Below are 26893 nucleotides of genomic sequence, written 5' to 3'. Positions count from 1 at the left end.
AGGGGAAGACAGTGGGAATTTGGTTAACTTCGAAGCATTAATGCACATGCTCATCTGTAGATATCTGTGTTCGTCAAGGCTTTAGAACTAATCAACCAGCGAGTCGAGTGAAAGGAATAAAGGAATAACTAGGTTTACTCTATCGGCTTATACTTCAGTCATGAATACTGGTAAAAGGGGAATCATTGGCTACGCAAGCAACCTAACACAGGGTGCATGTCAAGTAGAGAAGCTCGGGTGGAATGGAAAATAAACACATTGAAACGTGCTGGAGTGGGAATAGAGACAATAAAAGAGAGAGAAATTTCCACTCAGCCCCTTTTCCGCTCGCGTCAACCGAATATCAAACTCCGCCGGCCGACCCACACGGTCCCGAAGACGTGCAAGATATCTGCCGGTCCAACCCAGCGCTGCAGTGAAAAAACAAAGAAGCGACTTGCATAACCACGTCCAGGAATAAATGCGAACGCCCACCCTACCAAACGGCATACGGCTCGTCGCGACCCCTAATGTTCCTTTAGGCTTCAGTCTCGACGGGCTTAGCCTCCTCGGGCTTCTCCTCGGCGGGAGCAGCGGCCTCGGTGGCAGCAACAGCAGGAGCAGCGGTCTCCTCCTCGGACTTCTCTTCCTTGGCGGCACTCTCGGCCTCGGTGCCCTCAGATGAGGTCCAGAGGGTCAGGTTGTCGCGCAGCAGCTGCATGATCAAAGTGCTATCGCGGTAGCTTTCCTCGGAGAGCGAGTCGAGCTCTGCAATGGCATCGTCGAATGCCTGCTTGGCGAGGTGGCAAGCACGATCAGGCGAGTTGAGGATCTCGTAGTAGAAAACGGAGAAGTTCAGGGCAAGACCCAGGCGGATAGGGTGAGTGGGAGTGAGTTCGGTCTGGGCAACATCGGTGGCGTTCTATGACACGATCAACAACTGTTCATTGCAAAGAGTGAAGGCCTATGACAATAAGCCGAAATGAGAATTGTTTACCTTGTAGGCCTCGTGGGCAGCGGTGGCGGCACCCTTGCGCTTGGGGCCGGAAGCGAACTCGGCGAGGTAGCGGTGGTAATCACCCTTCCTGTTTACAAAGTCAGCAAAATGTAACAGACCGAAAGCAAATTTCGTTGGAGACGTACATCTTGTAGTAGAAGACCTTGGACTCTCCAGTCTCGGCCTTGGGGATGAGAGCCTCATCAAGAACATCAAGCACATCCTGGCACACCTGCTCCAGCTCGGTTTCAATCTTCTGGCGGTAATCGCGGATGATGCCGACGTGCTCCTCGGAGCCCTTGTTTTCCTCCTTCTGCTCGATGGAGGAAATGATGCGCCAGGAGGCACGGCGGGTACCGACCACGTTCTTGTAGGCAACGGAAAGCAGGTTACGCTCATCGACAGTGAGCTCGCCACCAATCTAGAAATGTGTCAATTTCGAATACCCCCAAAGTGGTCCCAAAAGTGATGGGAAAATGATGGTGTCATACGTTGGCGACTTCCTGTTCAGCAATTAGCATGGATACTCAGTAAACAACACGAGAGGGTGCGACTAACCTTCATGAAGGTGACCATTTCTGTCAAGCAAGAAGCAACACGTCAGCATATCCATCCAGCCAAACCATCGCATGTCAACTTACCATCGTAGCGCTCGGCCTGCTCGCAGAGCCGCGCGAGGAACGTCTTGCTGGTGAGGGGGTCAGTCATGCCACGAGGTTTCAGAAATAGGGGCGACGGGGGGCATACTTCTCACGCTGCATAGTTACGATACTCGTTAGCCCGGTTCTTATCAACAAAAATTCCAGATAGGAGTGAGCTCAGATGAGGATGGGAATGTGGGATTGCGATGGCGGTGACAACTCGAGACAGCCGATAGAAGGGGACAGCCACGTACCTCAGAACCCATTGTGAAATTGAATCGAGGTGGTTAGAACTTGAGACTTAAAATAAAGGAGTAGGAGACGCGAGATGCAGGAGAAGAAGATGGGTAGAGACGACCAAGTGGGGGAGAGAGATGATGTGAAGTGAGTTGGGGGGATTTGGATCATAACAATAATACGATGTCCTCTTGTACCCGGTACCTGCTTCCCCCTATTGTGGCACCGCTCTGTGGAAGTACTACGGTACTTGGGCCGCGGCCCAGTATTCATTTTACGGTCGATCCCCCTAACAAGGAATTCATTTGAGCGGGGTGGGGTATAAATGACCGTATTCATTACCAAGTACTGCTAATATTAGACTAGGACTCTCCTTTTCAGGACATCGGGAGACTGGACTAGTATGATATATGGCTTGATTCTAGCTGATTCGTACCTAGACACCCCTTTGTGTATCTATGGAGCCATACTACCTTGTCATAGGGACTCCGACCGATACCTAACTGACACCATTCTAGCCCTGGAGGTGCTGAGGTAGAGACCACTTTATTTCCATTTTAGTGAAATCACAGTGGCATTGCAAGAGTCTGGGGATGATAATGATGCAAATCTCTTAGAACCTTCCAGACAATAGGGTCGGTTATGATGTAGTTGATCGGCCACACACTAAGATTAGGTGTTGTATCACAAGTATTCTAGTCTTATTCAAATAATTCAAGTAGTTCAGACTAAAAGTATTCTAGTGAAATATATTGTTAGCAATCGCTTTTATTCGGACATTTGTTAAATTTCTCCCCAATGAACTACTATCATACTATCTAAGGATCCTCAATGAGCATGTGATAACTTGCGGTCAAGCGAGTTGGAACTAAGGTAGGGATTTTTATTCTCTTACTATATTTGTTACTATTATTTTGACCTGGTTTGAACAAAGACATAATGGACATGTAAAAGGGCATCCAGACACTCAGGCGCTTGGTTTCTTGTTCACGTACGGAGTACTCCGTATGCATTCTTACCTCCACAGCTTGATTATTCCCAAACTTGAAAGGTTAACCAACTAGAATTATCAGACTAATCATATCACAATTGATCGGCGAATGCATAGCCAAATTCAAGAGACTTTCTACTTTCGTTTCCCTTCTATTTGTGGCTACTAAAAGTGGCTTGAAATGACTATTTGGCCAACTTCAAAGCCAAGGTAAGGATATAAATCGATTTTAAAGGCATTGAGTAGATGATCTATAGCTAAGTGATGCAATATGGACTTTTGTTTCTAGCTTCAGCCCTACAGGCAAGGGTATGTTAGCGTGCTTATGAAGATGCCACACTTGACCCATCTAGCAGGGACTGTGCTTTAGCCTTGAAGATCTCAGCCCTGCCAACCATAAGTGGGCCGAGTAGGTTGGATCCAGTATGCTCCGGAGCCCTGGGATAACCGAGTATAGGTCAAGAGCTGTGGTCATGGCACAAGTCCATCTATATCACACTAGTAGTGGGGAGTCGAGTTGGTCGAATTAGAAGATTTAGAAGATTGCATACTCATCTTGTTAGGAAGGTGCCAAGATCAAAGGTTACCCACAAAACCTACATGTATCTAATAGGCAAGAAACGATGCAGCCTAGAGACCCATAGGGCAAGCTGGGAATTGACATGACGTTGGAGCCCTACCAGAGGCTTTCGCTCCAATTCATGATATAGTGAGACTTATTATGCTAAAGATAGTCAATCTCGGAAGTATCAGGTACTTTCAATACGTTCATACTCAATCCAAGGCAGAATCAAAGAAAGATAGAAGAGAAAGAAGAGAAAACGAAGCGGAGAATTGCAAGTGACCCGCCTTCAGCCCTGTAGACCCCCGGGGCGCCCTCCCCACGCAGGTAGGTCCATGCTTACTCAGCGCCTGGAATCAAATGGATGAGAACACGTTGACTTCCCCCACTGGAGGTTCCCCATTCGGTCGATCTTCATTTCTTCCAAGCTTGCTTTGGATCTTCTTTTTTTTAATATAACCCTGTCCCTCGCTTTGGGCTGCTTCTCTTTCCCGACTCTGTGTTACACCGGGCATGTAACTATCTTAAAAACAGGCACCCATTTTTTTTCTTCCTTCTTTACCCCAACTATTATTCCTCACCTCTGCGGCTATTGCAATTGATCCTGCCTATTGCCGTTGAGGGTGTCGCGATCATGGAGAACGCCTTTCTCCGTACTCCAGCAGAGTCGCTGGAGCACTTCAAGGTGTCGGAGCAGACTGGTCTGTCGCAGAGCGCGGTCTTCCATTCCAGACAACAGTATGGACCGAACGGTTAGTACCCACCCCGCTGCAGAATGATGACATGGCTAAAACTGACATCTGCCGTTTATTTAGCTATTGCGGAAGAACCCCCGACTCCCATGTGGGAACTGATTTTGGAACAATTTAAGGACCAATTGGTTCTTATCCTCCTTGGCTCGGCCGCCGTGTCTTTTGTGCTAGCTCTCTTTGAAGAGAGCGACGATTGGACCGCATTTGTGGACCCCGCTGTTGTAAGTGCCTGGATATCCTGCGTTGCATCTGTATACCCATGTGTTCTATTATGCTGACCGAGGTTTGCTGTTGTTCACAGATCCTTACCATCCTCATCCTCAATGCTGTTGTCGGAGTGACCCAAGAAAGTAGCGCCGAAAAGGCAATTTCAGCTCTCCAGGAATATTCCGCCAACGAGGCCAAGGTTATCCGCGATGGAATGACGCGAAGGGTCAAGGCCGAAGATCTGGTTCCCGGAGACGTGATTCAAATTGCTGTCGGTGACCGTGTTCCTGCCGACTGCCGACTGCTCGCCATTCAGAGCAACAGCTTCCGTGTCGACCAGGCTATTCTGACTGGTGAGAGCGAAAGTGTTGCGAAGGAGACCCGGGCTATCAAGGATGAGCAGGCCGTCAAGCAGGACCAGATCAACATGCTTTTCTCTGGTACCACCGTTGTCAACGGCCACGCTACGGCTCTGGTCGTGTTGACCGGTAGCTCGACTGCCATTGGAGATATCCACGAGAGCATCACTTCTCAGATCTCCGAGCCGACCCCCTTGAAAAAGAAGCTGAACGACTTCGGTGACATGCTCGCCAAGGTTATTACCATCATCTGTGTCCTGGTTTGGGTTATCAACTATGAGAACTTCAATGACCCCGCGTTCGGTGGCTGGACTAAGGGAGCTATCTACTATCTGAAGATTGCTGTCTCTCTTGGTGTGGCGGCTATCCCAGAGGGTCTGGCAGTGGTCATTACCACCTGTCTGGCTCTGGGTACCCGCAAGATGGCTCAAAAGAACGCAGTCGTCCGGTCTCTTCCCTCTGTCGAGACCCTTGGCAGCTGCAGCGTAATTTGCTCTGACAAGACTGGAACCTTGACTACTAACCAGATGAGCGTCGAGAAGATTGTTTACCTGACCAGCTCTGGCACTGGATTCGAGGAGATTGACGTCGAAGGCACTACTTTCACTCCCGAGGGCAAGCTCACCCAGAATGGCAATGTTGTCGAGAACCTGGCCGTTTCTTCATCGACCGTGGCACAATTGGCCGAGGTTGCTGCCCTTTGCAACGGCGCTACTCTTTCCCACGATGCCAAGAGCGGAGTCTTCTCCAGCATCGGTGAGCCCACTGAAGGCGCCCTGCGTACTCTGGTTGAGAAAATTGGATCCACCGACATCGCCTTGAACCAAAAACTTCGTCGCCTCCCTACATCCGAAAAATTGCATGCCGCCAGCGCTCACTACGAGTCCCGTCTTCCCCTCAAGGCCACCTATGAGTTCTCCCGTGACCGCAAGAGTATGTCTGTTCTCGTTGGCGAAGGCGAGGCACAAAAGTTACTGGTCAAGGGTGCCCCTGAAAGCATCCTGGACCGTTGCTCGTACGTTATTCAAGGCGCCAATGGATCTCGCGTTCCTGTGACTCAGAATCACTTGAAGCTTCTTTCCGAGGAAGTTGTTGAGTATGGTAACCGTGGCCTTCGTGTCATGGCCATCGCAAGTGTTGACGGTGTCTCTGGAAACCCCCTCCTGAAGAACGCCACCACCACCGAGGACTACACCAAGCTGGAACAGAACATGACTCTCATTGGTCTTGTCGGAATGTTGGATCCCCCTCGGCCTGAGGTTGCCGATTCTATCAAGAAGTGCCACGCCGCCGGAATTCGTGTTATCGTCATCACCGGTGATAACCGCAATACCGCCGAGTCTATCTGTCGCTCCATTGGTGTGTTCGGCGCCGACGAGGATCTCACGGGCAAGAGCTACACGGGCCGTGAATTCGACGCTCTCAGTGAAAGTGAACAGGTGCAGGCCGTTCAGACCGCTTCCCTTTTCTCGCGCACTGAGCCTACCCACAAGTCTAGGCTTGTTGATCTCCTCCAGTCTTTGAACCACGTCGTCGCTATGACTGGTGACGGTGTCAATGACGCTCCCGCTCTCAAGAAGGCTGACATTGGCGTGGCCATGGGTACCGGAACCGATGTGGCCAAGATGGCCTCTGACATGGTCTTGGCTGATGACAACTTCGCTACCATCACCGTCGCCGTCGAGGAAGGTCGTTCTATCTACAGCAACACTCAACAGTTCATCCGTTACCTGATTTCTTCCAACATTGGAGAGGTCGTCTCTATCTTCCTGACTGCTGCCCTTGGAATGCCCGAGGCTCTGATTCCCGTTCAACTGTTGTGGGTCAACCTTGTTACCGACGGTCTGCCTGCCACTGCTCTGTCCTTCAACCCTCCGGACCACGATGTGATGAATCGCCCTCCCCGCCGTCGCGACGAGCCCCTTGTTGGCGGCTGGTTGTTGTTCCGCTACATGGTTGTCGGCATCTACGTTGGTGCTGCCACCGTCTTTGGCTATGTCTGGTGGTTTGTCTACAACCCCGATGGTCCTGGCATCTCTTTCTGGCAATTGGTAAGTCTCTAAAGTTTCCAGGTATTGATCGTGTTGCTAACCAGGTCAATTCAGTCCCACTACCACAAGTGTGCCTCTCAGTTCCCCGAGATTGGCTGCGAAATGTTCAGCAACGATATGGGCAAATCTGCCTCCACCGTGTCTCTTTCCATCCTCGTGGTGATTGAGATGCTCAACGCCATGAACGCGCTGTCCTCGAGCGAGTCCCTCCTGACTTTCTTCTTGGGCAACAACCCCATGCTTATCTACGCTATCACTCTGTCCATGCTCCTTCACTTTGCCATCCTCTACATTCCCTTCCTCCAGAACCTGTTCTCGATTCTGCCCATGGACTGGAATGAATGGCAGGCGGTGTTGGTGATCAGTGCACCTGTGATGTATGTGTCATTTCTCCTTAATCCTGAAAGAATATCTTACTAATCCACATTCCAGCTTGATTGACGAGGTCCTTAAGTTGGCCGAGCGTCGTCTTTACAACACGAAAGCCGTCAACCCGGTCGCCCAGAGCGGTACCGTCGGTAAGCCCAAGCGGGCATAAAGGATGGGTCTAAATTGGACCCTACCCTCCTAGATATCTGCTCGCGCAGGAGCTAACTAACCGGTGTGTAATAGAGATAGATTTTGCCTGATTGGCTAGATATTTGCCATGCATTGAATACGAGAGTGCGTGGATTACTTATGACTGCTATCATGAACGCCCATAGATCAGCCGAATGAAAGATTACAACCTGTGATTGTTGTATTTGTGGACAGTAGGACAATATGTACTGTGTCTTCGTAGATAAACTAGCTTATTCGAAGATGTGTCGATCTTGCCCGGTTTGTCCCTTGATTCCACGCCCTCGTCTAGCTTGGAGATCCCTTTCCAATATTGGAACGACATGGATGGATCATGTGATTCTGTAATAGACACGGCTTTTGTCTACGGCTATCAAAGTGATCATCATCTATAGCTCTCATGAACTAATAGGAGGATGTATGATAGTCCTTAGGATGTCATCTAGACTACTATCTAGGATAGTAAAGTAAGACTAACTCAATATAGCTCGGAGTGGCATTCCACCAGACACGGGAGAGAACAACTTGCACAGCCTAAATATGAATAGCATTAAAACAACCATGCAACGCTGACGCCACCTCTCCAGGGGTATATAGCGGGGAAAAAATCAAAGTGACCTTCGATCCTCGGTGAAACTCCGTGTTCTGACTTGTAATTGGACGTTGCTGGTCTTTCCCCAGGGATCGTCTGGCTTTCCCCGGACTTGGGGAAATCAGGGTGTCACCTTGTTTCGTTTTCTATTTAAATACCCCATTTGGCCGCTTGGTCATTCGATCCCTCTATTGTATTTGTCTTTTTTATATACCGAGGACTATGGGCGTCAAGGAATTCCTCAAAAGCCGTTCGGGCTTGCGTGTTGATAATCGTGCGACTACTTCTGCTGCTACTCTGACTCTACGACAGAGTCTGTGGCCCTTGACCCTAGTCACGACCTTATTCTTCTTATGGGTATGCTACGGTATCTCGTTTATAGCCAGTCCTCCCACTAAGACTTCAATTAGGGCTTTGCGTATGGTTTGCTGGACACCCTCAACTCACATTTCCAGAAAACCCTACATATCGACCGTGGCCGCTCAGCTGGTCTTCAAGCAGCCTACTTTGGGTATGGAATCTCTCGATAACATATGTATTATAAAAAAAGATACCACTCTAACAAAACCCAGCGCATACCCCTTAGCCTCCCTCGGCTACGCAAACTGGATCCTCCGCAACTACGGCTACAAGACCGTCTTCATCTTCGGTCTGTGCCTATACGGTATTGGAGCCCTGTGCATGTGGCCCGCAGGTTTAAACCAATCCTTCGGCGGCTTCTGTGGTGCCACATTAGTCATTGGCTCGGGACTGGGGTCTCTTGAGACAGCGGCTAATCCCTACCTAACCGGTAAGACATTCATATGCTCCACAGATAATTAAGCATAGACATTAATAGCTGCCCATTTGAATCTGCCTAGTCTGCGGTCCGCCCCGCTATTCTGAGATCAGAATCAACTTTGCCCAGGCCTTCAATGCAATCGGCACAGTCGTCGGCCCCGTTCTGGGCTCTTATGTCTTCTTCACCGAGACAGAGGACGATGTAGCAGCCCTGCAGCGCGTGCAGTGGGTCTACCTCGCCATCGGGGTCTTCGTTTTCTTGCTCGCCGGCGTATTCTTCCTCTCCAATATTCCCGAAGTCACAGACGAGGACATGGCCTTCCAGGTGACGCAGACGCATGTGGACGAGCAGGATAAGCCTTTCTGGAAACAGTACAAGCTTTTCCATGCGACACTGGCGCAATTCACGTATACAGGCGCGCAGGGTGCGTTTCCTACCACCCTTTATCTTATACTTCTCTCTTAATATTCCATCAAGCTAACTCTTTCCTCAGTCGCTATCGCAGGCTATTTCATCAACTACGTCAAAGATACCTGGACGGGTACATCTAGCGCCACAGCAGCGAAGTACCTCGCTGGGGCACAGGGCGCATTCGCAGTCGGCAGATTTTTCGGCTCGGGCATTATGAAATTCGTGCGGGCGCGCTGGGTCTTCCTGCTGTATTTAACGTGCACGGTAGCGTTCCTCGCTGCGTCGGTCACGCAGACCAAGCAGGTTGGTCTCGCTATGCTGTTCATGACGCTCTTCTTTGAGTCTGTTTGCTTCCCGACGATCATGGCGCTGGGAATCCGTGGCCTCGGACGCCATTACAAGCGCGGCTCTGGGTTTATTGTTGCTGGTGTTTCTGGAGGTGCTGTGGTGCCGCCTATTCTGGGTCATGTTGCTGATATGCATGATAATACGGGATTCGCGTTTATTGTTCCGACTATGGTATGTTCTGCTCTTAGATGGGGGTTTCTTGTTTTCGTTTCCGTATCTACCCTGTTAGATCGGTGGCTAATGCTGGTTGCAGTTTATGGTCGTCGCTTGGACTTACGCTATTGCTGTGAACTTTGTTCCGTCGTATACTGATACCGTGGATAGGATTGGCGGGAGTGACGTTGGTCTTGAGAGTCAGAATATCAAAGACGAGGAGGCTGTTATGGACTCTCATGATATCGATGACGAGAAGCACCAAGCCGTTCATTTAGAGCGGTGAATGGTTGCTATTTGCTCTGCTTTCGGTATATCCTCTAGGGTAATGGTTAATGAATAATGGATGTTAGTATTTTCCTTGAATTTCCATGCCTAGGATTATTCTCTTTATAGAGTAACAGGCGATGACCATAACTAATTTGAGTATCCAAGAGTCATAGACGTAAGCGTAAACCATCGATAATCTTTTCAAAGCTCAAATGGAAAAAGGTACCATAAAATGAAAAAGGAAAAGAAAAAAATTGATACCAGATATAAAAGCTAATCAACCAAGTCCTCCATTTTATCATCCTCGTCGACGGTCTTAAAAGCGGCGCTACCACCAGATATCTCTTACTAGTTGGATTGGCATAAGCTCTCCTCCGAGTATGCAGGGGATATGATAGCGGCACGGTAGAATATATGGACGAGAAGTCCAAGCGGCCTGGAAATGCTACACGAACGCACGTCAAAACATATCCCAAAACATATACCGACGACCACTGATATAGATTAGATAGGATAATAGCCATCACGAATTGAGTATAACGTACGTTGAAGTCATTCGAGATCTTGAAGAAGTGGAAAGTCTTCCCAGTAGTTGCGACTAGTCAATTTGTGGCAGAGCAAGCCGAACTCCCAGCTTGCCAAAGGCCTGGGTGAATGTCCGCGTTCCTCCAAGATCTCCGCATTGAGCGCTTTCTCTTCCATTCTCATTTTCACAGCAACAATTTCGGAAGTTTCGTTCCCGAGAAGCTAGCATATATATAAAGCGTGGGCAATTGGCAAGCTCCCCCTTAGCAGTGAGATAGCGAACGCATAAATCTTTCGCTCATCGACAGCCTCGTCGCTTTAGATGCTCTTTTCCAGGAGACTCATTCAGATGGGGTGTCGATGTTGCTGTAGCCTTTTGAAGGTGGATAAACAGGCCAAGGACCGGGTGGTATTCTTGGTTCTTGGATAATGTCGCTAACTGTGTGATGGACCACTGTATAAACGTTAGATACAAAGGCAACATGGTAGGATATTAGGAAACCGACGTCAGAGTCGTCACCGTTATGATATAAAATCCCTCATATAGAGGATAATCTCCTTGGAGAGGAATGATATCGTAAAGTAGAGACCCCCATAAAAGATGATAGTCTTATGAATATGATATTATTGGAGCCTGGACGCTAAAGAGTGAGACAGTTCAGACATCGTGGTAGACCCCTCATGGAAGCTGATCTGTCCATTGATGAGACATGCGGTCGATACTAGGATAACACTCTTGAATGAGTGTGTGAACTGCTTCGATATTCAGGTGATAGAAGTCCTGAGATAATTATCAACAACTTCCAGCCGGGTGGTTGGAAATGAGAGTGAGATTTCAAGACATCCCTCCGATGCCGGATTCCAAATGATACCAAACACCGTTGTAGTCGGACCCATGGACAGGCTTGTCACAACTCACCAAAGGCCTGAGTGAAAGCAAGAGTAATCTTTATTGTATAAATATACGATTGTATTTATCCTTTGATTGATCAACATTGAATTGTACTATTCTTTGTCTTTAGCAACTATCCTACCATGTCATATTGGCTCTCGACATAGAATATCACTAGTTCACGCTCAAGTTATCAGATAGTTATTCGCATCTCCAGTAAAGGAACGATCCACCCTAGAGCCATGACAATGGAGCTCACGTGGGCCAGCCCACCGGTCAGTTTGTGGTAAGCTGAACTCTCGGGGATTATCAAAGTGGATAGGTCTATGCAATTTCATCATGCAAGTATTTTGTTGCTGATCAATCCAGCAATATGATATGGGACAGAGTTCTATGAGACAGGGGAATTCTATGCAAAAGACATTAAAATCAAGCGAGAGTCGAATCACCGAGGAGCAAGGAGAAGTAGGGAAGAGAAAGCGCTTCACGAAGCTAGGAAATGTGAAGGAAAAGAGCGCAAGAGAGGGAGAGGCATAGGTCCAACGGTGGATCCAATTATGCCGAAAAAGAGACAAGTAAAGGGAAATGAAAAAGAAACACGCTGTGTAAGTGGGGGTATAAAAGCTCTATCGTCTAACAAACATAGGAATAAGGGATCGTGGGATGGACAAAGGAACACCCGAATCTAATGCACATATGGGAAATTGCAAGGAAGCTGTCGGGTGGAGTATTATTCGGCGATGCCGATCTTGTCTGGGGTATCGGACGGCGAGCGCAAAGAGGAGGAGCGAGGAGGCCGAAGGGGACTGGTATCAAGGTTTAGAATAGGATCAAATGGTGTTCTGCCGCTTGAGGGAGATTCGGTCTCGGCTGGCTGCTCATCAGGGGTAAAGAAACCTCCTGGTGTAGTAGGTTCTTCGAACTCATCGACTTCTTCAATTTCTTCCTCAATTCCTTCGACATCTTCCTCTTCCTCGATGATTTGGCTCTTGCGTGCAGCAGGCCGCCCTGGTGCGAGGTCAGGCCCGCTGGTATCCATTGGCTGACCCGGCATAGAGGAGTTGGCTATCCCACCAGACACCATCAAGTTGGTGGTATGGATCATAGGACCCTTGAAAAGAGATCTCTTTCGCCTTGCAAACACCAGACTTGAAGAGGGTGAGTAGAGCAGTGGCCCTGGTACCGCTTCGTTGAACGACGACGGCATCTGACCTAAGTGGTCACCGAACTCTCGAGGTGCTCCGCCTGGCCCTCTTACCAACCGAATATTGCTCGGAAAGCGGGATGAGGCGCCTGGAGTGGTGGGCAGCACTTTGATAGATGAGTGAGGCGACCTGGAGGCTCTGGCAGTGGGTGTCGAGATAGTATCCACACTGTTGGAGGAAATCGAAGAGGCCTTGGAGTGAGCACGAGCGTGGTGAATGCTGCGGATCGATGATACCGAGGAGGATGTGGATTTGCGACCTCGGAGCCCGGCCGATGAACGCCGATAGGACCCGCGTGGGGTGATAGGTGAGGGCGAGAGAGAGTTTCGATGACTATTATGACTGGTGTTCAATGGGCGCGGCTGGTGAGGGTAAGAGTGGCGGTTTTGGCGGTATGAGGCACTGCTAGGAGCGAGGCTGCTGGCATTGGAGGCTCGTTTTGCCTGGGTGGGTGTAACAACATCCTCCCCTGCGACCTCGCTTGCTGGGGACGCTAAAGGTGCAGGGGTTTTCCCAGTATCTTGACTCTTAGCCGGGCTCAACTTTTCAGAAAGAAACTTCCGCGAGCTCGTCGATTTGGCATGGGGAGACCGCGCTCTTTTCGCCGACTCTACAAACCAATGTTTGAGAGACGCTAGTTGGCTGAGTATCGGATACTGGTGACGACGACTAGTGCGACGCCGGAAGATGCCGTGATGCTGTGTCAACTCCGGCTGTGATGCGCTAACATGCAGTATGCTGGGCCGTGATCGCCGCCTGTCTTTTGGCGGAGGCACTGGGCGCCGTCGCGTCGAGTTGTGGGATCGTATAGAATCTTTGTCGAGCGGCAATGGTGGCGTGGTCACCTCAATTGGGAATACAGGGAGCGGTTCTGGAAGCGCAGGAAGATCTGGCACTGCCAACTGGGATGGTAAGCTTCTTCTATCCCGTCTCCCACGATCGCGCAACCCCATGCCTTCTTCCTCCACCTCCATTAAAGCCGATGATCGCTTTTCTAGGCGACTGCTGGTAGCGCTCAGACGACGAATGTTTTTTGCTTCAGCATCCCGCTCCCGACGCTTGCGCTCTCTCTTTCTTTCCTTCCTTTGTTCCTTTTCAATCAGTAGGGCCCACCAGCCAGCCAGTGGGTCGCACCGCTGAGCCAAGACATTTTCAATAACCTCGTCAATATTGACCCCAGCGCTTTTCATCCGCTGCAAGGTAGTCTTCTCCAGTGGCGTAGTAAATGGCGATGGTCTTGGGATTTTCAGGATTGCAAGTTGTTGAGGAGCATGTTCCGCAAGGAAAGGATGTGCCAGGATCTCATCCAGACTGGGTCGAATCAAAGGCCGTTTGGACAATAGGAGACTGACCAGAGCCTTAGCATCGTCCGTGAACTTTCCGTTGAAGGTCGGCTCGTCCGACAGAATCCGCTTTTTGGTGATTTGGTCGTCATCGTCGTCAAACGGCAGCTCGCCTGCCAAAAGCGCATATAGAATGATCCCCAAGCTCCATACATCCACTTTTTCGCCCGCGTATTTCTCCCCCTTGAGCATCTCGGGCGCGCTATAGCATATCGTCCCGCAGAATGTCTGAAGATAGCTAGCCTTGCCTTCATATTCACGCGTGAACCCAAAATCGCAAAGCTTGACGTTTTCTTGTTTATCCAGTAATATGTTTTCCAGTTTCAAGTCGCGATGCACACAGGATTTACTGTGGACGTAGGCGACCGCTCCAACCAACTGTGTAAATATGCGCTTCACCTTCTCTACCGGTAGGGGGCCGTGTCGAAGGAGGTAGTTGTAAAGTTCGTCGCCTAGAACCGAGCTTTGTCAGTATGTTTCTCTATGCGTCTGCCATGCGCAAGCCGACGTACCAGGACAATACTCTAGCACAAGCCAAACGAGGCTCTCAGTTACCACCACTTCGTATAGGCGCGCGATATGAGGGTGGAGGAATTGGCGATGGTGATGGATCTCGCGCACGAGATTGGTGTCCTCCTTGCTGGACGATTTGAGTACCACCTGCGAACTTGATCAGCCTTGCCCCCACAACTTTCTTTGTATGATATGACCTACCTTGGAGCCATTGGTGAGCTTATGCGAGGCGAGATAAACCTTGCCGAAGGAACCTTTCCCAATTAGCCGCCCCAATGTATAATTTCCTACAGTCCGAAGATCCTTGGAGGAGAACTCCCTGTAGAGAAGCACCACGTTAGCGCAACTGACCATCCAGACCGGAAGCAAGATCGCTTACTCAAGGAGCTCATTGTAGGAGTTGGCAAGCTGTCGAGAATTCCGAGTTAGCCATATTTCCACGGACTCTGCGCAAGGCTCGAACAAAGGAAACCCGGTGGAGCTCCCTATGTCGCATCCCTGATGACGCACCTTCTCCTTTTGTTTCTGGCTTTGAACCCCCGCTCTTGTTCGGGGCGGCATATGTTATGATTGCCAAATGTCGTCAAGAGAGTCTCTGCGCGTCAAGGGGTTGACTGGAAATAGTTGTGCCGGGGCCATTCAACGGGACACGAGATGCGCGGATAAACGGTATGAGCGGAGTGGAGGTCGAGAAGTTTTAGAAAGGGGTAGCTGGGGGCTCGGAAAGATGGCCGGAGAAATAGAGTAACACCGCAAATGATGAAAGGATAAGGGAAATTGCATACAAAGGCCTTGGAAGATTCCAAGACGTCAACGGGAACGTGGACCGTGTGGAGAACTCGGCACTTGGTTCTCCTTTTTTTTCCTTGGAGTCTGCTATTATTATCTTGATGTGCAATAGTTATACCAGATACAATATACATTACTCCGTAGCCTCCGTTTCTATTTAGGAATCGCTGACGCTGTGCAAATTACCTGCTTCAGAGGTATGCGACTTAATTGGCTAGAATCCCTCCATAGTGAAGCACCAAATTGATCACGATCGCCATAATCTTGCGTTGTAGGTAGAAGAATATGTGTTGTCACTGCCTTACGGCCTAAGATTCAACCCTTACTTGTGGACGGTACATGTACAACGTACGATGTACACCGACGCCCAATTAACTTAGTCGACACCTATTGGCTGATGTGTGCTGACATGAGCCAATTGGTGGAATGAACCATCGTCATTTTACAGGCGTGTTATGTATATACTTCATGATTGCCACCAAGGCAGCGATTCAAGATGTCGGACCGTGCGTTCACTGGAACCCATCGTGGGATCGACGGCGCTGAGTCCCACCTCACCCTGGAAAGCCAGGGACACCATGCCAAAGTATGAGTGAAGAAGGTCTATAGGTTTGGTCAGCAACATAGTCTCGATATCAGAATACTATCGCCTTACCAGGAGGATCCCCGGGCCCCTTTCCAAATCCACCGATAAGATGTTGGGTCCTTTCGAGCAAGTATCGACGATTGCGATCTCCATCGACCACGAAATACCGGTCTAGCATCTGATATTCGCGTTAGTAGACACTCAATACTAGCTAGGCGGCCACGTACCATCAGTGTCGCTCCGTTCCAGAATGAATAGCATGTGTCTGCATATTTATTGCACCGGCCATTGAACCCGGCGCATGGTATTGTGTCGGCCCCGAGGGGTTCAATATTGGGTAACCTGCGGACTCTATCATCGATAGATCCCGTCTCTGTCATCTCAAGCTGTTCATAATCTTCGTCTTCATCGGGTTCCTCCAGCTGGGCTGTTTGCCTTGAAGCCAGCCATGTAACCAAAGCCTCGAATTGATTGGAGCCTGCCAATAGTAGGGGCACTGATTCTAGATCATTTGAGGTCCGGCGCAAGAAGTCCAGAGACCCGACCGCGCAATATGTGTGTCCACCTGTCGGTTGTTAGATGATCCAGGTGGTGGAAAGGGAGACACAAACTATGGGATTCACAGAAAGGAGACTCAGCCATGCCGCCGTCGTACGTCTGTTTCGCCATACTGTGTCAGTGTCCCAATCGCAGAAAAAACATCAAGGTCTCCACATACCTGGCATGCCTGTATAAAAGAAACAAAACCTGGGACATCGATATCCGGTACACCGTCAAGCCCCGTCTCACTCCGCCCGCGCAGAACATATCGTATACCGGCAGCACAACAGCAGTATCGTAAATCACGAGGTCCCCCTACACTTCCCTCAGGACCAACAAGCTCACCAAAACTCCCATCGGCGCGTTGGACTTTAGGAAGCCACTCAAGACACTCCCGTCGCTTGACACGCGACAGGTCATCGCCGAGGATGAGCAAGTTGACTAGCGCAAAGAATGTCGCGGGAACATTCGCTGGATCCCAGGCTTCATTATCCTTATTTCGCTTTCCTGGCCCAAAATCCGTGCCTGGGAAGCCACGGAATCCGCCCGAAGGCACCTGGCAGTGGTAGAGCCAGTTGATGTACCCTTGTCTTTCCTCCGGTGTGGTTTTGCTTTGGAGAACGCCGAGCACATCCAATCCCGAGAGGGTCAGGTAGGCAAGGAGCATACGATTAGAGTCATTGGAAGTGTAGGCGGACGGGAGGAAGGTCTTCAGGCATCGGAGGTAGTATTTGACATGGCGCTCTGTGTTGAAGGTTGGGTTTGGGTCGGTCATTGTAGAGGATGGGGGTTGGACCACTATGTAGTATGATAGGAACAGGGCGATGTTCCACTAGTAATCCACGCAGTTCAATAATCAGCAGGCATCAAGTCGTAAATCAGATCCAATCATCGCGGTTGTTGTGTTGGTGGGGGATATCTCGACCGGAGCTGCTTTTTCCCCACATGTGTTGCGGCCAACACTCGGACCAACTCCAAGTCGTTTATTTATTTCTGTCTGTACTTTGGGAACTTCCTCTTGTCCACAAACTTGTGCCATTGTGACTCGCCCACCATGGTTTTACTTTCATCCAAGCTTCTTCTCCAGGCACATGCCGTGTTTCTGATTGTGATCGCCGGCTATCTGATCAAGAGCCCCGAGGTGATCACCGACTGTGATCTGGTGTTTATGATAGGAGAGGCCTTGAAGATTGTATGTCCACATCAACAAGCCCGATTCACATGTCCATTTATACCCTATGGGCATTGGAACTTCCTATTCGATTTGATTTTGGCTGCTAACACCCATGATACAGGACTTTCCATCCCTGTCCAGCCCGCAACAATCCCCTTTCACCTTCTGTGCCATCCTCATCTTCGTCGAGGCCCTTATCGACGTCGTCATACTGTCCAACATCCCCTTCCACGAAGCTCTCGATGAAGCTCTCCCTTATATTCGGCCCCTGCGAAATGGCAACCTCCCCGCCGAGGATCTGCAGGTGCTACAGCGTTTGCCCGAATATATCACTAATTCCTTGACAATTTACTGGAGCGTCTGGGTCGCCGTTGCTGCTTGTCGCTTTGCCGTGTATGCTGGAATTGCGTTCTTTATCTATCAAGGCAGAGGTGACCACCTGGCCTCGTCTTACACAAGCGCAGCGGCTGTTGGAGGTCTGGATCGCCTGAAGAACAGGGTGGTCTTCACCTTTGCTTTCTTCGAAATGATGTTCTGGTTCTGGGTAAGTGGGAATATATTAATCGGGCAGAATTGACCCTGTTGGCTGTTTTTCATGCTAATGTGCTACTCTACAGACTTTCGCTACTCTCCGCGAGGAGCGCCAGGAACGCCTGACCAAGCTGCTGGAGGATACCCGCGAGAATTGAGCACTTCCACAGGTTCCTCGGTAATCCTTTCTATGAGTGTATTATTAACTTGAAATATCCCCCCGCCATTGAAAAGCGATGGCATTTAGACATACCGTGTCCCCGGTCAATTAAAATTATATCATGGATAAAATAAGACACAGGTGCATCCCAAGCCATTTTCGTGTTTCCATTCATACCATCCTCATCACGATATTTCAATGTCGCCAAACGTACCAGCCCCTGAAATCACTAGCACGCCTCATGCTAGATCAGAATGGCGAACGCCGCCGCAGCACCAGCAGCGGCCACGAGCGAAGAATCCCTGTGGGCAAGAGCAGCGACACCAGTGCTAGTCGCCGCAGCAGAGACGGACGAGGCACTGTTCGAGGAAGCGGTAGAAGCGTTCGTATTGGTCGCAGTAGTCGAATCCGAAGTTTCCGTCGTACTCGAGGTCTCAGTGCTAGACTTGATTCCAGTCTCGGTCAAGCTGGAGCTGGAGCTGGTACTGGTACTGGCGCCAGAGCTGGAACTGGATTTACTGCTCGAGCAGACCACCTCGGCGGGCAGGTCGGTCACACCACCGCGGGCACAGATTGACTTGGCGACCTTGATGGTTGCTGTGGTGAAGTGTAACATATCAGCCCAATGTACATGTTCCGCCATCCATTATGCGTAGTCATTTTGGAATAATCCCGCACTTGCGTACTCAATTGGGCATGGAGGAAAAGGAAGAGAACATACTTTCTTGGTCAGCCTTGGAGCATTTATCGGCGATGCAGCAGGCGACATCGTCCAGGAAGGACTTGGACTCGCAGATGCACTTGAAATCAATGCCGCAGCTCTGGGGAATTGAACCCGTAGCACAGGTTTTCTATGCAATGGCTTCTTTAGCAGGTGGCACATTTGGCATAGTTGTATGTCTGACTGTAAACACATACCGAGCAGTCGGGCAGATCGCCCAGGCCTTGAGCAGCGGCAGTGCTCAATAGAGCTGCCAGGGCAAAAGTGATGGTGAATTTCATCTTTGCAGATACCTATTGAGGCTGATGAAAGTGAGTGATTGGGGGAGGAAATGTGAGAGGTTTTATTCTCCATGTGGCCAGGTCGTGGTAATAAACCAATAGATAGGTCAAAAATACGCCGATACGCAGATGAACGGTACCTTTTTTCCCCGCAAAAACTCCAGACTCTTTCACGTGCGGTTCGGCCGGTATGGAGATGATGTTAAATAGTATCAGAACTCCTGATATTTTACACCGAAAGTGGATCTTCCTAGCAATGAGGACTATTTTATTAACATCTTCAAAGGTATTATTTATATTACGGGGGTATTTAAGTAAGTTCGTACAAATCTTCAAGTTTGAGTTAGGCATCAATTACAGTATTTCTTCAAGTTATCTTAGGCTGGTGTTCACGGGTATGCAAACTCAACACTCCGCCATTCTCATCACATTGCTGAGGTCCGAGACCCCTAGCTGAAACATCTCAGACCTCCGTTGAAATCAACATCGTCGGTAATCTCCAGGACATGTAGCCAATATTGAAACTAGGCGCAGCGTCCGTCAGCCGACCCCTTCACATCATCCACTAGTATGACTCGCCGCCTGCGCCGTTGTGAGGCTGGCCGACAATGGGCGGATAGCCGTAGGCAGAGGCGTCTTGCTCGGACGGGTCAAGGCTGAGGTTCGACATAGGATTTGTGCCTTCAGGATTGGGGAAGCCCGTCGGACGAGCTAGTCCAGGCCCACCTCCGGCGGGGCCACCAACAGGTCCTCCAGCTCCATAGCCAGCGCTTGGGGGTCTCTGATTGTCGCCGCGGGCAGACTGGGTTTCACGGTACTTGGATAGGTAGATCTTGAGTGCTTCAGCGTAATTCTCGAAGCCAAGCGAGGTCATGGCGAATAGGATGTCTTCGCCGTTGACTGTTTTGCGCTTCTCCTGCTGGCATTTCTCCGAGGCTTCACTTGTGATAAATGAGATGTACTCGCTCACGCATTCCTGCATGCATTCCTTGGCTTCTTTTGCGATTTTCGCGTTGTCAGGAAGCGCAAGCTTCATGATACGAGCCACATTGGCAATCGGAAGCCACCGATCTTGCTCCTTCACCTCAAACTCGCCTTGGTGTCCCTGCGCGTCGTGGTGATCTTTGTCCATGTGGTCTTGTTCTTCCCCCGATTGCGCCTCTGGGTCAAGATCGTGTTCCTTTGAAGGGGAGACCGACGACATAATTAAAAATGTGCTGGATAGGTGTATTGGACCTGTGGTTTTGCGTAAATGCTTTGTGCTTCGCGCGCTCGCTGCAGTAGTCTTAGGTGGGGGCCGGTGTTTGGGATTTGACAATGACGCGGGGTATAGCTCTTCAAGGAGGAGGATGTCACTTCAATATGGAACGCGACCACGTCGTAACCGCTGCTGTGGAAATAATGCGCCTCACAACTTGGAGTCTAGCTCTGGAGCCGTTGGTGACGCTGGTCATCACATGACTTAACACATGATATCAGCGGTCACGTGTTGACAAGAATGCCCAGTGGACCTCAAGTCCTTCTCTTCTTCAGTATCGACGCATATTGTGAAAGGCAAAGTCCGTATTTAAAAGCTTGGCTATGCTCTTAGGACATGGACGATGCGAAATTGCTGTAGAATCAATCGATATGCACATCTCAAATGTATGTGGTTTGAGACTGCCATGTATTGGTATTTCGTTAAATTACCTGGAGGCTTAGATGGAGCTGTGGAGGTTTTTGTTTAGGGTTGTGGCATTTATTTCCCAACGATATTCCGAGTATAGACCTCTCCCATCGCCTTGTTTCCTACAGAATTCACTGCCACACTCTATTTTCTACTTTATGACGACCATTCGGGTTGTACACCTCAGTAATATACCAATCACAAGGTTCGAATGGGAAATTTAAGGCCCCCAGTCAGCACTAGTGGCTTTTTTTCCCCCTCGGTGGGTCGGTCCCTGATCTCAACACGAACTTCTCTACAGCAAAAACACTGATTCCAAGCTGTTTGATTCTTGTAAAAGATCCACCTGCACCTCGGCCGAATATTGGACGCTCGAGCCTGAATGTGATGCCTCGGTCTAAGCTTGGAAGCGCCGATCCAGGCTTACCTGGGCAACTCGTATGTACTCCGTAGGTACGGTCCTGTACATATATTCACTCATAAAGGTCGGCCCAAACGCGGTCTTAGATGGAACTTTGCATGTCGTATATTGTACAATAGACTTGAAATTTACCTCAAATCACATTCAAAATTACGCCCACACTCGGGCCTTATGTACATATCGACCGAGCTGCTTATCTTTTCCAAGGTTAGTCCTTATATTTAGTCCTATAATATAGTCCTCAAGTTGAACTCGTATTTATTTATATCTGCTATTTATCCCCATTGGCCCCGGGAAGCTTTTTCACGTAGCTTCCTTCTTTGGAGGGTCGAGAATTACTCCGTAGCGCTGCTGACCTTGTTCGAATTTCTATTAAACCGCTGCATTATCTACAAGCCCCGCCTCGTTGGCTTCCTACAATCATGGGTCTTGGAGTACTGGAAGATACGAAGCTCGCGCATGTCCCAGGTAAGATTCCATGCCTTTACCCGCCTAGGCGCAAGCGAATCCGCGTGGCTCATCACAACTTCAAAACTTCAGGTACCTCTGATATCTACGAACAAAACGGTGATGCGAGCGACCAGACCCCGGGTGCCTCAGGCCTTAAATGCGACTGGTCGGGCAATCAGCCGATTATCCTCGTACCGCAACCGAGCGATGACCCAAACGACCCATTGGTATGTCCCAGAGAGCACCGCACCCTAGAATTTGTTTCCACGACAAAAGTCCTGACCCGAATGGTTCTGTTAGAACTGGCCATTATGGCGACGCGATACGATTCTTGCCATCCTCTCCTTCGTAACGATCCTCTGCACAACCCTAAGCTCTATCCTAGCCGCAAATACAGTCACCATCGCAGATTACGAGGAAATCACGTTTACAGCAGCCGCCCTGTTGACTGGATATCACCTATGCGGTGTCGGCGTGGCGGGAATTCTCATTGTGCCAACGGCTCGGGTCTGGGGTAAACGTCATCTGTTCCTGATCGGGCATGTCTTGATGATTGTCAGCTGCATCTGGGCTGGGGTTAGCGGAAAGAACAAGAATAGTCTCATATGGGCAAGGATATTCCAGGGTGTTGCATTGGCGCCGTTTGAGGCGTTGGTAAATGCCTGTGTTGGAGACCTTTACTTCGTTCATGTGAGTTGGGCCTACTTTTCCTGTAGATTTGACACATGAGGAGACTAATCGGTATAATAAAGGAACGAGGAAAGCGAATGGCTGTATCCAATGTCGCACTCTTTGGTGCAGCCTTTCTGACACCCGTTGTGGTAGGCAAGATCACCAAGTCCATGGGATGGCAGTGGTCTTTCTACTTTGTGGCGATTTTCCTCGGTTCTTCACTACCACTGATGTTCTTTTTCGTGCCTGAAACTGCTTTCCGACGCTCAGATTACTTGAACACCGACTTCAAGCGAAGCGGCGGGCACGGCGAGTCCATGGAATCCCATGTTTCACTCAGTGGGGCTTCCAGTGATGATACCAAGGAGTTTAGACCAAGGTCCAACGGTATAAATGGAAGTTCGAAGACGGAAGCCGCGATAACAGTCCCAGAGAAAGATTCCTTCGCCCAATCGCTCAGGCTGTTCAATGGACGAAAAACAGATGAGAGCTTTTTCAAGCTGCTCCTTCGTCCATTCCCGTTATTCTTCCATCCGGGCATCTTCTGGGTAAGTAACCCACTTCGCTTAGTTTCACATACGCTGATTAAAGTATAGGCTTGTCTGATCCAAGGCGTCGTCATCGGATGGGCGGTCTTCGTCGGTGTGGTTCTAGCAATTGTGTTTCTCGGACCTCCAATGTGGTTCGAGGAAGACAAAACCGGATATCTTTACACGGGTGCCTTTATCGGCTCTGTTGTAGGCCTCATTCTGTCTGGTCTGCTTTCTGATTCCATCAACAAGCTGATGATCCGGCTCAACCACGGTAAATACGAGCCTGAGTTCCGGATCCTCTTGGTGATTCCCCAGCTCATTTTCTGTGGTATCGGACTGTATGGGTTCGGGTGGACTGCTAATAATGTGATGCACTATGGCTGGCTGCTGCCAGACGTCTTCTTTGCATTCTTGATCGTCGGCATGGTTATGGGAGCCGTTGCTGCTTCACTCTATATCGTCGATGCCCATCGTATGTGGACTCCTAGGTCTTGCGTGGAAATGATTGCTGACATTACTAGGCGAGATGGCCATTGAGGCATTTACCTGCATGTTGGTTTTCAAAAACATGTTTAGCTTTGTCCTGACCTTTTTTGCCTACAAATGGTTTGCCCACGGAGGCATCAAGCATACCATGATTGTCATCGGTAGCATCCAAATGGGCATCTGCCTGTTGAGTATTCCCATGTGTAAGTTTTACTGGGTGATGTGTTGTGCACCCGACTAACCGTTTCCCGGTATAGATGTCTTTGGAAAATGGAACCGGTCTTTCTTTGCCCGTCATGACATCCTCGACATGCTTTATCTCCGGTAATGCGTAACGTCGCAATCCTTGGGCAGTTCAAGGGGCGGGTATCTATGATTTTACATGACATGAGTGATTGTTGCTCCTCGACACAGATATCGAACTTGCGAAAGCGAGCGATTCGCTGAACGGTCTCCACCTCACCATGCCAGATATTATCCATGGGCGTTTGAAGCCACGGAAGAGAGACCGAGTTGCTTGGGCTCTTTACAAGCGAGGAAACTATGAGAATTTAGTCGAGAACATTTCCGATTTGGTCAATAACTTGGTGGAGTTGTTTCCCCTCCACAGCCAATGAACAGGGACAGCTGCGTAGGAAGGAGATCCAGGCTATGAGTTCCGGCAGCCTACAACTCTTGAGGGAGGTTATAGACGGCGAAGATGATGTTCTGAAGCGTATTCTCCGCATGGAACTCCAGCGACGCACCATCCATGTCGGAGAGGTCTAAGTGAAGGATGATTTCGTGGGTCAGATTGGTGACAATGCTGAGTTGGCCAGCCAAACAAATAACATCGAAATCAAAGTCTTCGATGGATCTGGTCATTCCATGTTACATATTGGCAGCAATATTGCATCGAAGAAAGACCATGCATAGCCAGGGACAGAATTCTTCCGTGGCTGGACTTCTATTTTCGCTTTTCTTTCTTCTTTGCCCCCATTTCCCCCCTTCCTTTCTTCCACCACCGTCATTTCCAAGACTCGGCTTCACGTCGTATTTTGATTAGCTACCGGTACGACATCGCTCGTTTTCCCCCACTTCCTTTGTCACACACGATCTTTCCGAGGTTGTCCTCCGTCTTTGATGACTCTAACTCGATTGTGGCTTATATCGCAACTTAGATATTCGAATCTGGAGCATGCTATCGCCAATCAATGGTGCCTCTCAAAATATCTCCAGACTAAACAAAGTCGTGCTGAAACATCCACTTCAAGAATCCATGTTTTCCTTAGATACCTACCCCACCATGCGGTTCTTCTTGAGGTCTTCTTTGCTATGCACATTATCTAGTCGTGCGACTTCTCTATCTCGAGTGAGTCCAGTATTTTAACCGCCATTGGCCCTCACCGTCCGGAACCCAACTATCATCGACCATGGTGGAAAAGCCGTATCTCTTGACCGCCACTCAAGTGCGGGATATACTCCAGAAGAACACGATCACTGTCGAGGAATACGCCCATTCTCTCTTAGCACGCATTGAGGAACGGGACTGCATTGTCAAAGCATGGGCATTTCTAGGTAAACTTTTCCCCGCTCATGTCTGTGATCCAAACGAAGAATATCTACTGAGTTTGCATCAGATCCCGCATTTGTACTCAGTCAAGCTCGTGAGCTAGATTGGATTCCCCAAGACCAGAGAGGGCCGCTGCATGGGCTAGTAATTGGCATCAAAGATATAATGAATACTAAAGGTACGGTACAGTATAGCATTTTTCCTGACCATTAGCCCCGCTTATGCGTCCTAGGTGAGTCCATAAGCGACAAAACATACACGAAACAGCATAAAGAGAATGGCCTTTGGGAAACAAAAGAAACATCGCAGCAAAAATAGCAATCACGAAAGTTGGAGGGTGAGAACACCTTCCTATTGGACGAACCACGGTGAGGCTGGCGTAGACAGGAAACTGCTTTCAGTATGGGAATTCGGCCTATTTGTGTATATGAAGACATCGGAGTCACTCTCAGTTCGCTTCATATAAATAGGATTGTCTACGACCTTTTGAATTTATCTCTCATTCTCAGCCCACCTTTCCTTCTTCGGCCACAGATCCTAACAAAATGAACTTCCAACAAGCCCTATCCGACCTTTCTGGCAAATTCCAGCTTGACGCCGCTGGTCTAGTAGCTCTGGCGGATCTTCAGAGTATCGCCAAATGGACTGCTATCACTGGTACTTCATCCCTCGCGGATATCCTTTTCTGGCACCCGGCATGCACAAACATTCCTCAGCCCCTAGTCTTAGTGGCGGAGAATTACCCCCAACAGGAGCTTTGACGTCAGGATACGTCTTTCGGATTGAGAATGAAGCCACGGTGCACTTTTTGCAAAGTGTCGGAAAAACGGGTAATCTACTCAACCTAGTCGTGGACTTGCCGCCGACTACCATAAAGGAGAAGTTGAGATGCTTGATCGAAAGCCCTGGTAAGACTCTACTCTTCCTCTATGCAATTGGTCAGATCTTGACAGTCGCTGTGATTATCATCCTTGCATTGTTGGAAGATTGGTGGGCCCTGGTGACACTTGCCATGTGGATGACTGCTAGAATCTGCAACACCTGGTCTATCAAGATACGGAGTCACATTGACTGGAAAGGCGAGACAGAGCCCGGGGTGAACGGTGATCTTCTCATTTTACTCACACAAGATCGATGGATTCGTCTTCGGGGCACAGTCGATGACTTGAAGGCTGTTACTTCCGGGCAATGGCTCCGAGACAAAACTTTGCTTGACGAGCTACTCATCACCTTCTCGACACTCATGGTATATTTGTCCGCTGTCATCTCGGGAAATTCATCCATAATGGGTAGCCTGTGTCTCCTTTGTCTGATGCTTGTATCGGCGGGGCTATTGGAATTATGTACGGGATTATCAAAGGGTTTCCGAATGTATGGGCGTATGCTTAAGGTGGTTGGAAAGCCGACCCCTTACACGCGGAGACTAGACTTGGCGGAGGAGCTCATTCAAGAGACAGGAAGGGATGACTGGGCAATTGGCCTCGGCATGATATTGAAACCCACCGGTCGAGGCGAGGGACCTGTTCTTCTCTGATCAACTGTTAACTATCAAGTTATGTCGAGTATCTGAGTGAACCATTTCTGCAAATGTCCATCAATCTATTTCCAGTACCCGAAGAAACTATTCCTGCAATTTTATACAACACCTTTGCGATAAGAGAGATGATCCATCGAGTTGGGTATGAAATTAGTAGTTAGAATTCTGCAAGTGTGCGCAAGCCTGTATAAATTCGCACAGTTGCGGGCTTTTCGATTTCTGTTGTGGATGCGTCTATATATGTCGACTCGCGACTAGCTAAATGATACACGGCTGGTGTGGTGTAATGTGCAGACAAATGGGAAGTTCTTGTGTCCAAATAAGAGCGAGATGACGGTGATTGGAAGCAACATTGGAAGCATGACACTTTGGGTCATGATATGTTGGACTCGTACAATACGTCGGAATACTACATGGATATTATTTA

General features: G+C 49.3%; 11 protein-coding genes across 11 annotated transcripts; 6 read left to right on the top strand and 5 right to left on the bottom strand.

The window, feature by feature from the left end:
* Positions 1-517: 517 nt before the first annotated feature.
* On the bottom strand, positions 518-1883 carry LCP9604111_2864 (14-3-3 adaptor artA-like protein; the record flags this gene model as incomplete). The annotated part of the gene is made up of 8 exons (XM_039070388.1): positions 518-901; positions 977-1064; positions 1123-1397; positions 1468-1479; positions 1535-1554; positions 1618-1664; positions 1724-1731; positions 1872-1883. 8 exons carry the CDS (start codon positions 1881-1883, stop codon positions 518-520), a joined length of 846 nt encoding a protein of 281 aa, XP_038930819.1.
* A 2158-nt stretch (positions 1884-4041) lies between these two features.
* LCP9604111_2863 (calcium-transporting ATPase) lies at positions 4042-7405 on the top strand (the record flags this gene model as incomplete). The annotated part of the gene is made up of 6 exons (XM_039070387.1): positions 4042-4159; positions 4223-4380; positions 4461-6776; positions 6831-7153; positions 7209-7294; positions 7389-7405. The coding sequence occupies 6 exons, from the start codon at positions 4042-4044 to the stop codon at positions 7403-7405; spliced, it is 3018 nt and encodes a 1005-aa protein (XP_038930818.1).
* A 743-nt stretch (positions 7406-8148) lies between these two features.
* LCP9604111_2862 (putative l-fucose permease) lies at positions 8149-9905 on the top strand (the record flags this gene model as incomplete). Its single annotated transcript, XM_039070386.1, has 6 exons — positions 8149-8283; positions 8337-8437; positions 8499-8716; positions 8787-9131; positions 9201-9637; positions 9720-9905. The coding sequence occupies 6 exons, from the start codon at positions 8149-8151 to the stop codon at positions 9903-9905; spliced, it is 1422 nt and encodes a 473-aa protein (XP_038930817.1).
* Positions 9906-12036: 2131 nt separating this feature from the next.
* Positions 12037-14928, bottom strand: LCP9604111_2861 (non-specific serine/threonine protein kinase; the record flags this gene model as incomplete). Its single annotated transcript, XM_039070385.1, has 5 exons — positions 12037-14306; positions 14367-14514; positions 14569-14686; positions 14747-14775; positions 14878-14928. The coding sequence occupies 5 exons, from the start codon at positions 14926-14928 to the stop codon at positions 12037-12039; spliced, it is 2616 nt and encodes an 871-aa protein (XP_038930816.1).
* Positions 14929-15622: 694 nt separating this feature from the next.
* Positions 15623-17057, bottom strand: cdc43 (protein geranylgeranyltransferase type I subunit CDC43; the record flags this gene model as incomplete). The annotated part of the gene is made up of 5 exons (XM_039070384.1): positions 15623-15759; positions 15812-15920; positions 15970-16307; positions 16354-16399; positions 16461-17057. 5 exons carry the CDS (start codon positions 17055-17057, stop codon positions 15623-15625), a joined length of 1227 nt encoding a protein of 408 aa, XP_038930815.1.
* A 279-nt stretch (positions 17058-17336) lies between these two features.
* Positions 17337-18145, top strand: LCP9604111_2859 (uncharacterized protein; the record flags this gene model as incomplete). Its single annotated transcript, XM_039070382.1, has 3 exons — positions 17337-17474; positions 17578-18000; positions 18074-18145. 3 exons carry the CDS (start codon positions 17337-17339, stop codon positions 18143-18145), a joined length of 633 nt encoding a protein of 210 aa, XP_038930814.1.
* Positions 18146-18391: 246 nt separating this feature from the next.
* LCP9604111_2858 (CFEM domain-containing protein) lies at positions 18392-19149 on the bottom strand (the record flags this gene model as incomplete). Its single annotated transcript, XM_039070381.1, has 3 exons — positions 18392-18744; positions 18869-18998; positions 19066-19149. The coding sequence occupies 3 exons, from the start codon at positions 19147-19149 to the stop codon at positions 18392-18394; spliced, it is 567 nt and encodes a 188-aa protein (XP_038930813.1).
* A 565-nt stretch (positions 19150-19714) lies between these two features.
* LCP9604111_2857 (nuclear transcription factor Y subunit beta) lies at positions 19715-20353 on the bottom strand (the record flags this gene model as incomplete). Its single annotated transcript, XM_039070380.1, has 1 exon — positions 19715-20353. The coding sequence occupies one exon, from the start codon at positions 20351-20353 to the stop codon at positions 19715-19717; it is 639 nt and encodes a 212-aa protein (XP_038930812.1).
* Positions 20354-21658: 1305 nt separating this feature from the next.
* Positions 21659-23705, top strand: LCP9604111_2856 (putative MFS transporter; the record flags this gene model as incomplete). Its single annotated transcript, XM_039070379.1, has 6 exons — positions 21659-21913; positions 21987-22376; positions 22439-22906; positions 22955-23363; positions 23413-23580; positions 23635-23705. 6 exons carry the CDS (start codon positions 21659-21661, stop codon positions 23703-23705), a joined length of 1761 nt encoding a protein of 586 aa, XP_038930811.1.
* Positions 23706-24789: 1084 nt separating this feature from the next.
* Positions 24790-25247, top strand: LCP9604111_2855 (uncharacterized protein; the record flags this gene model as incomplete). The annotated part of the gene is made up of 3 exons (XM_039070378.1): positions 24790-24934; positions 24997-25107; positions 25162-25247. 3 exons carry the CDS (start codon positions 24790-24792, stop codon positions 25245-25247), a joined length of 342 nt encoding a protein of 113 aa, XP_038930810.1.
* A 227-nt stretch (positions 25248-25474) lies between these two features.
* Positions 25475-26463, top strand: LCP9604111_2854 (uncharacterized protein; the record flags this gene model as incomplete). Its single annotated transcript, XM_039070377.1, has 2 exons — positions 25475-25586; positions 25646-26463. 2 exons carry the CDS (start codon positions 25475-25477, stop codon positions 26461-26463), a joined length of 930 nt encoding a protein of 309 aa, XP_038930809.1.
* Positions 26464-26893: the final 430 nt, after the last annotated feature.

The sequence above is a fragment of the Penicillium roqueforti genome, assembly GCF_015533775.1.
Source record: "Penicillium roqueforti strain LCP96 04111 chromosome Unknown scaffold_04, whole genome shotgun sequence".
Taxonomy (NCBI): Eukaryota; Fungi; Ascomycota; class Eurotiomycetes; order Eurotiales; family Aspergillaceae; genus Penicillium; species Penicillium roqueforti.
The sequence above is the reverse complement of the archived record's forward strand: the minus strand, read 5'-3'. Positions and strand labels throughout refer to the sequence as shown.